The 12,389-nt window shown below is 45.9% G+C and overlaps 1 protein-coding gene across 1 annotated transcript; it reads left to right on the plus strand.

Annotated features, from left to right (window-relative positions):
• Positions 1–42: 42 nt before the first annotated feature.
• Positions 43–10,818, plus strand: iqgap3 (IQ motif containing GTPase activating protein 3; the record flags this gene model as incomplete). Its single annotated transcript, XM_031838850.1, has 27 exons — positions 43–124; positions 3,179–3,342; positions 3,457–3,544; positions 3,682–3,845; positions 3,968–4,128; positions 4,235–4,350; positions 4,425–4,588; positions 4,718–4,808; positions 4,927–5,094; positions 5,176–5,318; positions 5,424–5,594; positions 5,670–5,753; positions 6,710–6,781; positions 6,896–6,965; positions 7,056–7,264; positions 7,428–7,580; positions 7,704–7,867; positions 7,952–8,176; positions 8,285–8,425; positions 8,511–8,595; positions 8,700–8,932; positions 9,025–9,157; positions 9,241–9,343; positions 9,471–9,612; positions 9,808–9,895; positions 9,962–10,174; positions 10,411–10,818. Coding segments are annotated over 27 exons (3,912 nt in total), but the record flags the coding sequence as incomplete, so codon positions are not given.
• Positions 10,819–12,389: the final 1,571 nt, after the last annotated feature.

The following is a 12,389-nucleotide window of genomic DNA, read 5'->3' on the forward strand; positions in this document are numbered from 1 at the left end:
TGTGTGTGTGTGTGTGTGTGTGTGTGTGTGTGTGTGTGTCAGTGTGGAGATCAAGAGGAGAAAGATATCTACGAAGAGTTTCTGACTCGGAGAGAAATCCAGAACAACATCAACCTCGTGAACGGTGAGTTTGTCTCCTCACCTGTCCGTCTCACCTGTGAGAAATTTAGGTTTTAAAGCTCCTAATTATGGATATAATGTGATACAGTATATTTACTTGTAGGAGTCTGGTCATTTCATGAATTAAGTGTCTGTGAGAGGGGGTTTGAGGAATGTGCTGGAGCGGGGGTTGTGTGAAAGTGGCTGGGAGTGAAGTTTAGGACAATGGGGCATAGAACCAGGAGGGGCTTGTTGGACTTCAGCCAATCGATGAGCTGAGGAATGTGAGATTTTTCAGAGACTTAAAAGGAAATGTAGAAGTAAATGTAAAAGGAATTAAAGCTGCGAGCAGCATTGATCGGGCCCTCGCAACTTCACGCACGTCGAGGGTACTAGCAGGACTCTGGCCATGCATTTCTGTGACCGTCATACACTGTGTGCACGAGTGAGATATTTCCTGCGTAGACCAGCAGCGTAGCAAGATCATGTTGCCAGGTCTTAAGCCTCAAATGTTTTGAGTGTACATCCGATACAATCATAAATGTAAGCCTTTAAAGATCATTAAGAAAATGGATGTGTGTGAATGTGCTTCAGTGTTTGTAACATAACAGACTGTCAGTTTACTGGGATGGGGTTCAACTCCCTGCAGTGTCCTGCTGATTGTATTTGGACTTACATGAAAGTTAACAAAACAGTAGTGCCATTTGCTGTTACTTGAACACTTTAATTTAACACTGTTTTCATTTTAAGTTCTTCTGTAACTTTAGATTGTAGTGTGAAGTAACGTTTAACCTGATTGTCATGAAGAAGCTCTGGACAGATCATTTATACTAATGCCCACTAGCATGGTTTGAAAATCCACTGTTATCTAACGTTTGCTCTCCAAGCATCTTAGTTTGCACATATTTAGATCAGAGAAGTCTTTTTCTCATGGTGTGCCCACAAACCCTTTCAATAAGTTCAATGTTTGGGCCGCTGTAATTATAGAATCCTGCTTACGTCCGTGCTTATCAGTAGGTGGCGCTATGACTATGAGTTAATATTGGCATGCAGAAGTCCTAAAATCATGACAGTCAACAAGCATGTCAAGTTTGGGACAGTTTTGACAAAGTACAGTCGAGTTACAACAGCTTGATGGATGATGGTGAAGCATGTAAAATGGCCATCACACCATATCCACGTCGTTCGATGAAACCTAAAGCTTTTAGTAACTTTTAATCGCTAAGGTCTTTAGATTGTTCTGACCAAATTCTAAGCTGATCGGATTAATTCCCTAGGAGGAGTTCGTAGTACAGCACCTGGAAATGGAAAAAAAACACGAGAAATTCATACAAAATTCAAAATGGCTGACTTCCAGTTGGGTTTAGAGCATGGTCCCAAGAGACTTTATTTTAAGTCCACATGTGATACATGTGCCTACCAAATTTTGTAAATCTATGTGAAACGTACAGCGAGGGCTGCTTCATTGAAATTTTGTAGGGGGCGCTATTGAGCCGATTTGCCACTCTGAACCAATAAAATCATATTATATAACTACATTTCGGGCTTGTAATCTGCTTGCCAAGTTTGCTTATGTTTAGAGCATTTTTATCTTCTCAAAATGACCTTCATTGTTAACGGCGAAGAATGCATCGCCACGGCAACAGCGTTCGACGAAACATCAAAAGCTTCATGAACTGGCATTATGAACTTCTTATATTTGTGTGGAACTAATTTGAAATTGATTTGATTTACCAACTAAGAGAAACAAGCCAAAGTATAATGACTTTAACTTCCTGTTACCAGTAGGTGGCGCTATGACTATGATTCATAATTGGCCTGCAGATGTCTTCAGGCCAGGAGTCTAATCAAACATGTGAAATCTGGTAAAGATCTGATGATGTGGAGTTGAGTTACATCAGTTTATTCGTTCATGGCGAAGGATCGAAATTTGCCGAGCCACCACGTCGCTGCCCTTCAACAACTTCTTACAATCTTCACAATGAAGCATTATCAAGGTCTTAAGGCTGTTCTGGCAACATTTTAGAGGGATCTGATTAATCTGTGAGGAGCAGGATGTCAAAGTACACAACCTACAACTTCCAGTTGCCACTAGGTGGCGCTATTACTATGATTCTAAATGATCATATAGATGTGTTCCGGGTCAGGATGTTATGACATATGAGAGATTTGGAGCAGATTCGACAATGTACGGCCGAGTTACAACTTCCTGTTTCGCGGCGAATGGTGTTTTTTTGACGCCGCGCCACAGACACATAGTTCGATAACTTTTTGATCTTTGAGTAACTTTTCACTGCCAAGGTCTCAAGAGCATACTGACCGAATCTGAAGTCAATCAGGTCAAATCTCTAGGAGGAGTTCGTTAAAGTACGACGCCTTGAAACGGTCCAAAAACGTCATAAAAGTCTAAATGGCCGACTTCCTGTTTGGTTTAATGAAAAACTCCAAGAGGATTTTTTGTGCGTCTCATCACGTTCCACATACCTACTAAATTTCATACAGCTAGGTGAAACCCGATGTTGGGGCTACTCAATAGGGGGCGCTATCGAGCCAATATTTCATACCGCAGCTGGACACCCCAATCAGACTGCAATTTTTGCAAATTCTGGCTTGCGTGCCAAATTTCGACATTTTCCCAGTATCCCAAGCACCTCCTTTTTGCGACGAAACACTAAGAATAATAATAATAATAAACAATCTAATAACAATAGGTCCTCCGCTCCGACTACCTCGGTGCTCGGGCCCTAAAAAGCAGATGTGAATCCAGGGGAGATTCAGACCTTCTCCTGACCATGGGGCGGACACTGTCTGTCGTGTGGCCCGGACGGGGCCTCACTTTCATTTCATATATAAGTTTGTTTTGTTATTAGTGGTGTGATTCGCTTCGTAACTGTCTATCTGTTTTTATGCTTCTTGGATAATAAATCCATTTGATTTTTACTTTAACCTGCTGTTGTGTTTTGGAGGCGATTGAGAGCACATGGCTGCAATGGTGTCCAAAAGTTATGGCCATAACACTCCTCACCTGTCCGTCTCCTATATATATTTATAATATAAAGATTGATGATCTCTCCCTCAGTCCGGTCTGCGGTGGAGCAGGTGGATGAAGCTTTGGACTCTGCAGATGAACTGGCTCTGCTCTCCGCTCTGCAGCTACCGTGTTTGGCCCTCAGGGGCCTCCGTACTGACAACGGGCCCTGGTACCTGGACCAGCTGTCAGCAGACCGCCAGCAGAATGCCCTGGTACTCATACAAATACTTATACACACATAAATATTAACATTTTAACCTCAAAGGATAAAACACTTCAGTGTGGTAACAAAATTAAAGTTGATCTGGTTTAACCTCTGACCCCAGGATGAGGGATGTGTGGATCCTCTGGAGCCTGAAGAGCTGCAGGAAGGTGTGACCATCGTCAACCAGAACGCCCAGAGAGCCAGAACCAGTAAGTCTCACACCTGGGTTTATCCCAGTCCATACTGGACTAACACCACTTCAACTCACGACAGGTACCCTGACACCACTTACTCTCTGTGTGTGTGTGTGTGTGTGTGTGTGTGTGTGTGTGTGTGTGTGTGTCAGTGAATGCAGCGGTGCAGAGTGTTAACGCCTCGCTGCGTCTCAGTGACCCCCGACGCACCGTGAGCTGCTTGATGACCGCTGACCTCCAGCTTCCTGAAGTGTTTCCATTCGCTGCGACTCTTTATCACAGAGAGCTGCAGCTGCTGCAGAGACAGACCGCCCAGGTACACCCCTCCAGTTTATTTTTTATATCCACCAGGAGCATCAAAGTTCTGATCCTGGACCAGAGACATAATCAATAATATGAATGCCGTTTTAATGAGTGTTTCCTGTCTGTCTCCATCAGGGGGAGCTGCAGCAGGAGGAGCTGTTTGTTGCCGTGGAGATGCTGTCAGCTGTCGCTCTCGTCAATCAGGCGTTGGAGGCGGGACATCTGCAGCAGTTCAGCTCGTCATTGGTCAGTCCGTCAGCAGGACTCTCTGATGTGGACCACGCCCTGCTGGACAGGTACGACTCCTTCGACCTGATCCTCTCTATATACATAAATAAAGTCTAAACAGGTACGTTTGTAACGGGAATGTGGTGGTGATGATGGTGATGATGTCATCGTCAGGTACTTTGAGTGTCTGGTTGCTGTGAAGCAGCAGGTGAGCAGAGATCTGCTGACCTGGAATCAGCTGCAGGAAAGAATCAACTCAGTCAACAAGTCTGTGCAGGAAGAACACCAACGTAAGCAAAACACACATTCACCTGTACGCTCTGACCTCTGTGTGACCTCTGTGTGACCTCTGTGTGACCTTCAGAGCTGCTGTCTGTCGGTCTGGTTAACGAGGCGGTGGTGAGAGGAGACGCTCAGAAGCTGCTGTCTGCACTGCTGCTGCCCTCCTGTGGTGTGGAGGAGGTTCTACCTGCCAACACCTGCAGATACCTGACCCTGCTGACCAGAGCCAGGCATCACAAAGCTCAGGTAGCCGATCACAGGCGGCCGATCGCAGCTAAACAGGGATTCAAACCGACATCTCAGACTTGAACTTGATCTTTAACGTTGAGTTGATTTGAAAGAACCTGAATTTTTTTTTCTTTTTTGTCCAATCAGGTGAGCAGAGAGCCAGGAGCTGAGCTGTGGTTGGCTGATATCCAGGAGGCAGTGAAGAGAGCCAATCGGCAGAGTCAGACAACTCTGAAGAGTGAGTCCTGGTCTTCATTGATCACAGCTTGTTGTTATTATTTTAGTATAATTATTCTGTTGCTCCATGAATGTGTATTATTGTTATTATTAATGGTGTTGTTGTGTGTGTCTCTCAGTGTGTCTGTCAGTAGCTGCAGTGAATCAGGCTGTGAAAGAGAACAAAGTGAACCAGACTCTTCGTGTCCTGAGTTTACCTGAAGTCCAGCTGCAGGGCGTCGATCCCTCGTGCGCTGCAGATTATCAGAGAGAGCTGTACAGTCTGCTGACGGACAGGACGCTCCCAGGTACGACCGACCTCTTCACTTTATCTCACCTGCTGAGAACAAAAACATCTCAAACTGTAAACGTTGTCCATTTGTGTTCAGGAGACAACAGAAGTCCGTGGGTTCGAGTCCGGCTGGACGACGGCTCGTTTTACTACCTACACCTGAACAGACTGGAGGGCACCTGGGAGGAACCCAACGGCTTCATCAACAACAGTGTGTTCCTCGACCGGCCCCAGATACAGGTGAGATACACACACACACACACACACACCTGAGGGTCAGGGTCTACTACAGGTACAGTCACACCTGCAGTGGGGACCATGTGACATCATGTGACCTCCTTACAGGAAGTAGTCGGCAGCGTTTCAAACTCGCACAGTCGCAGCGTTCTCTGGAGGAGCAGAGAAGCCCTCGTCGGTCGTCTGCAGGCGGTCAGTCGAGGGTTCCTGCTCAGACAGAAGCTGGAGGCTCGACGGCATTACCTGAGCAGTCAGACCCCTGCTGTCATCACCATCCAGGTGAGCTGATACTTCTACATGATGCTAACTGGTTTATACTGGATCATACTAACTGGTGTGAGCTGGTGTGTTCAGGCTCACTGGAGGAGGTTGGTCCAGCAGGAGGCATACAGACGCCGGCTGCAGCTTCTCTACATGAACTGGAGAGCTGTTATCAAGGTAACGCCCAACTCCTCATGACTCAAACTACAGGTGATGTTTGAAGCCTTCAAGGTCTCACAAAGAAATGTCTGGACATTTCATCTTCAAAAACACACAATTCAAATAATAAGGAAATAATAGATTGTATTTTTATAATCCTTATTGTTATTAATGAAGTATAATAATGATCTTAGAGCTTGCGTTATGAAGTTAAACACCATAGTTCATCTCTAATATCTGTTTTATATTCATGTGAAAACATCTCCTTCAAACTACTGGATTCATTCAAGTTTATCACCAAAACTACATTTTACAGATGACATGTGAACACATCACGATAAAGTTATAATGTACCTTCAGCCAGTACTCATGTTCACTGAGCAGAGCCTGAAGGCATCATCATGTAACTGAAGTGAACCTCCGTTGGTTAGCCGTTAGCGGTGCTGCTAACGTTACTAGCTCTCTTCCTGTTGGTTAGCCGTTAGCGGTGCTGCTAACGTTACTAGCTCTCCTCCTGTTGATTAGCCGTTAGCGGTGCTGCTAACGTTACTAGCTGTCCTCCTGTTGGTTAGCCGTTAGTGGTGCTGCTAACGTTACTAGCTGTCCTGTTGGTTAGCCGTTAGCGGCGCTGCTAACGTTACTAGCTGTCCTCCTGTTGGTTAGCCGTTAGCGGCGCTGCTAACGTTACTAGCTCTCCTCCTGTTGGTTAGCCGTTAGCGGCGCTGCTAACGTTACTAGCTCTCCTCCTGTTGGTTAGCCGTTAGCGGTGCTGCTAACGTTACTAGCTCTCCTCCTGTTGGTTGTTTACAATGGAACATGATCAGAGATCAGAGACTAGAAACACATGTTCTACTGAGTCAGTAAAACTTTATTTACACTGTGATGGTTAACGATACAACTTTATTTACACTGATGGTTAACGATACAACTTTATTTACACTCTGATGGTTAACGATAACGTTTTTTATTCACAGATCCAGTCGTTTGTGAAGATGTGGTCTGCGAGGAGGAAATATCGAGCTCGACTGAGTTTCTTCAGAAGTCATGTGAGTCGTCCTGATTTCTCAGATTCACACTGAACTGTGTTCACACTTGGAACAGATCTGAGAACAGTTTGTGTGTTACCTGTGTGTGTTACCTGTGCGTGTGTGTGTCCACAGGTGGGTGCTGTCGTAAAGATCCAGGCCTTCTTCAGAGCCAACAGAGCTCGAGACCAGTACAGGATGCTGGGTGAGTTCACTAATGAGGGAACGCTAACGAGGGGTTACCTGTGATTAGAACAGCTGTGAGCATTAATGGCCCTCCTCTCACCTGTCTCAGTGCACTCGGCCACGCCCCCACTGTCTGTGGTCAGGAAGTTTGTTCACCTGCTCGACCTGGGTGACGCCGACATCAGAGAGGAGGCGGAGCAACTGCGTCTGAGGGAGGAGGTGGTGAGGAGCATCCGCTTCAACCGACAGCTGGAGGCAGACCTAGACCTGATGGACCTGAAGATCGGCCTGCTGATCCGAAACAGAGCCACACTGCAGGTAACTCACCTGTTAACAGGTAACTCACCTGTTGGCAGGTAACTCACCTGTTGGCAGGTAACTCACTGCTTAACAGGTAATTCGTACCCAGATTACATAAACCACACCCCATCATGCCTCGTTAGTGGTTGTGTCCTCGTTAACAAAGCTCTCTCTTTAACAGGAAGTGGTGTCTCACTGTAAGAAGCTGACGAAGAAGAACAAGGAGCAGCTGTCAGACATGATGGACCTGGAGAGAAGTAAAGGACTAAAGGCTCTGAGCAGAGAGAGGAGAGAGAGACTGGAGGCCTACCAACACCTGTTGTACCTGCTGCAGGTGAGACACACACACCTGTTGTACCTGCTGCAGGTGAGACACACACACCTGTTGTACCTGCTGCAGGTGAGACACACACACCTGTTGTACCTGCATATATTAACGGAGTGTGTGTTGTTTCAGACTCAGCCTCTCTATCTGGCTCAGCTGATCTTCCTGATGCCTCAGAGTCGCTCCACCTCCTTCATGGAGATGCTGGTGTTCAGTCTGTTTAACTACGGCTCCGACTGCAGAGAGGCCTTCCTGCTGCTGCAGCTGTTCACTGAGGCGCTGCGATACGAGATCAGGTGATGCACACACAACATGCACACATTAACACACACACACACACTGTGACTGTGTTGTAACCTTTACCTGTGTGATGGTGTCAGACTGAAGGTGGAGCAGCCTCAGGACGTGGTCACAGGAAATCCCACCGTCATCAAGATGTTGGTGAACTTTTACCGTCACGCTCGCGGTCAGAACGCCCTGCGGGAGTCTCTGGGTCCGGCTCTGCAGGACGTCCTGCTGGACCGGACTCTAAGCATCAGGACCGACCCGGTGGACGTCTACAAGACCTGGATCAACCAGACTGAGACCCAGACCGGACACAAGAGGTCTGAACAGACACTGATTCACCTGCAGGGCTGTAGATGTCTATGGACATCTGTCTTTGTGACCAGTTCCTCTTTCTTTACCTGACTCACCTGTTTGTGTCCCTGCAGCTCTCTGCCGTACGAGGTCTCACCTGCAGACGCTCTGAGTCACCCTGAAGTCCAGAGACGCATCGACATCGCCATCATCAACCTTAAGAACCTGACGGACCGAGTTTTCAAAGCCATCACCTCCAACCTCCACAAACTACCGTAGGCCTCCACAGACTACCGTAGGCCTCCACCCTTTACCTCCACAGACATCACATTAATGTTGTGTGTTTTGTGTTTGTTGTAGTTATGGATTACGTTACACAGCGAAGGTTCTCAGAGACGCTCTGAAGGCAAAGTTCCCTGAAGCCAGCGAGGACGAACTCTACAAGGTAGGCTCCAGGAATTAGACAGAGCCTCAACCAGTACCAGCCCCATAATCCACCAATAATCCACCACCAGTGTCAGAGTTGTCTCACTGCCTCCTGTCCCTCAGATCGTTGGTAACCTGGTCTACTATCGCTACATGAACCCGGCCATCGTGGCCCCGGACGGTTTTGACGTGGTGGACCGGTCCGCCGGCTCGTCCCTGCAGCCAGAGCAGCGTCACATCCTGGGCTCCGTCGCCCGGATGCTGCAGCACGCCGCCGCCAACAAACACTTCCACGGAGACGGGTACCACATCAGAGCCCTGAACCAGTACATCAGCCAGACCCACTACAAGTTCAGGTCAGAGTCCTGACACGACTTTTGACCTCTGGATTCAGAACAAGCACAGACGACCTTTATTTATTGAAATCATTTCTGTCTGTACTTGACAGGAAGTTCCTGTTGTGCGTTTGTGACGTTCCTGAACCAGAAGACAGATTCAACATGGACGAATACTCGGAGCTGCTCATAGTCAACAAACCCGTCGTCTACATCTCCGTCAGCGAGCTGCTCAACACTCACCAGGTCTGTATGGAGTCTAGACCTTGATCATACAGGGAACACCACGTCTGCATCTTCATTCTGTGTGTTTGTGTTTGTGTGTTTAGTTGTTGTTGGAGCAGCAGGAAGTTTTGTGTCCAGACCCTTCAGACTCTCTCAGACTGCTGCTGAAGGACCTCGGATCAGTTCCCACCCTGCAGGACCTCATTGGTACTATACTACTACTTGTACTACTTGATCCTGTTCGTACCAGTGTGACTCCACATTATAATTTGTGCATACAAACCTGAGTGGACACCAGAACCAGAATCTGACGTCTGTGCTTTCTGCTCTTCAGGGGAGTCTTCATCAGCAGATCCAGGATCAGAGTCCAGTCTGTGTCAGAGCAGCAAGATGGAGGTTTCTCTGACTCTCACCAACAAGTTTGACATCTTCAACGAGTCCAACGACAAACCAGATGCCAGAGGACTGCTGCTCAGGTAACTTAACATGTTAGCTTCACTTGCTCAGCTAGCTTAGCATGTTAGCCTGTTAGCTTCACCTGCTCAGGTAGCTTAGCCTGTTAGCATCACCTGCTTAGGTAACGTAGCATGTTAGCCTGTTAGCTTCACCAGCTCATGAATCACACTAAATAGTTTTAGTTTATTGAAGTTCTTTTGTTGTTGTTTTTTCAGCACGAAGCAGCTGATCGTTGATGTCATCAGGGCTCAGTCAGGTGACTCTCTGAGTGACATCCTGAGAGCATCTGTGTCACATGACCAGGTACGCACACACACACACTGCACACGCACACACACACAGGTGAACCTCAGTCTCTCCTCCTCACAGGAGGCGTGTCACGATTGGCTGGTCCAGCAGCGAGCTCAGCGAGACGCTCGCACACCTGAGAAGATGAAGAGGAACCAGTCGCTGGTCGCAAACGGCAACCTGAGTTTAGAGGAGAAGAAGAGGAAGATCCTGAGGTGTCTTCGTCGTCTGGAGGGTCTGGGAGTCCTGAGACCACCTCAGACCGAGAACCAGATCCTGCAGATGATCGCAAAGGTGACCGAGCAAACACACACACACACACACACACACTGGAAGTTCAGGTCTTTGTGAGCTGAACTTCCTGTCGGGTCACAGTTAAAGGTACAGTAACATGAAATACTCACTCATGAGCTTTAAGTCGTAATGTGGAAACATTGATGAAGTTTCTCACCATTTCATTTAGCAAATGATTAATAATAATAATAATAATAATAATAATAATGATGATGATGTAATACTCCCACCACCAGGACATCCGTCAGCAGCGACTGCACCGTCAGCGTCGGGGGGCGGAGCTACAGAAGCTCCGTCAGACTCTCAGCAGCCTGCAGGCAAAGAGCAGCTTCCACAGCGAACAGGTGGACTACTACAGACATTACATCACTTCCTGTCTGGACAACCTGACCGCCAACAGGTGCACTCACACACACACACTATTAGTGTTATTGTTATTACAGGTCCTGGTGAATCTCAAACCCCCCATGGACCATTTAAACATGACATCAGTATCAGTCGAGCTTAGTATTGTGACGTAGACAGACAAACGGGTAGAGGGGCGGGTAGGTAGACGGATAGGATAAAAGGTAAGTAGTAGTGCTGGGCGGTATACCGGTTCATCCGTTATACCGGTTTTAATTGTTGGAATGCTGTTAAGCATTCCAACAATTGTTCTTCAAATCTTTATTCCTCTTTATATTATTTTTCTATTTCTTCCGTACGCTTTTTGAAACTCTTCTGCTCCTTCATATTTTAAGCTACAGAAACCGTTCAACTATCAAAATGTTTGATATATAGTTTCATATTTCTAATCTTTAAACTTTTTGAATTATTAAGCTTTTTGCACCTTTTTTTTGAATGGGATGTCTATGGAGAATATTTTCAAATCCTCTTAAACTTTTTCAACTTTCAAATCCTTCTACTTCCTCATACTTTCAGCTACAGACACCATTTCAAGTTTAAAATGTTGAGTAAACCCTGATCTATTGCCACGTTATTCAGCTTTGTGATATCTTTTACACTTTTTGAACTGCAGCAATTTAACTTTTATGATTTTTCAGCCCTTTTCTGACTTTATAATGGGTGTGTATTGCGCAGCTTAGAGTGCGTGATGTCACCGCTAGAGTGAAGAGCAGCTTGAGATTCTTGTGAAAAAAACATTTGTCTTTTGCCACCGAGTCCACAATCTTCACTCTTCATGCATCATTTTTGATGGAGAAGTAGCTAATCTTGTCCTTATCGTAGACAGATGTCTGTGGAATCCCACAGATTTACACATTTGGCTCAAAGAGCCACATGAACTTCAACAAACTGCTCCATTAGACTCCATGTTAAATCTGACCACTCATTTCTCAAGGAACGCAGACGGTACCAGTTTTGTCTATCGCTCTGCAGCTCACATTTTTAACACCACAAACATAAAAAACACATTACCGCGTTCGGCAGAGTCTTATCTTTCTCACGGTATCCATATTTTGGCACTCAGACTCCTGCTTTTTGTTAAAAGGGGCTTTGTTCAAAATCACTGTTTACTGTAACGTTTCTTAATCAGTCTGCCTCTAACACCAAGTGCGTCGTCACCATGGCAACCAGTTACGCACGCACGCAGTCTCTCTCTCACACACACACACACACACACACAGTCATTCAGGTCTTTGAGATTTTAAGAGGACTTTCCACCCCCCCACCCCATTTCAAAATAAAAGCCCCAGAGAGTGAACTCTAACTGGAATGCTTTGATGAAGACTGTCATTTAATAACCTCTGTTTCATACATTCTGATTCTGTCTCCTCTCTCCCCCACCCAGCCCCACTATTTCAAAATAAAAGCCTCATGGATTAACTGTATTTAAACGTTGAGCTCAAAATTAGGCTTTTTTGTTGAAAAACTCAATGCTCTGACTAATACTGCGACGACTACTGCTGCTGCTAATATAGTATTACTACGACTACTGCTACTACTTCTACTATAACTTTTGCTGTTGCTACTATTAGTACTACTACTACTGCTACTGCTATTACTGCTACCATCAATATTATTACTACCACCACTGCTATTACTACCACTACTACCATTACTTATACTACAACTGCTACTACTATTCATGCTACTACAAGTAGTATTACTACTACGGCTATTAGTACAACTGCTACTACTACTGCTACTTATTCTACTGCCATTACTATTACTAATATAACTACTTCTACTACTACTACTACTGTTATATTAAATA

Source organism: Anarrhichthys ocellatus, unplaced genomic scaffold, assembly GCF_004355925.1.
Source record: "Anarrhichthys ocellatus isolate YVR2014 unplaced genomic scaffold, GSC_Weel_1.0 scaffold1070, whole genome shotgun sequence".
NCBI classification, from domain to species: Eukaryota; Metazoa; Chordata; class Actinopteri; order Perciformes; family Anarhichadidae; genus Anarrhichthys; species Anarrhichthys ocellatus.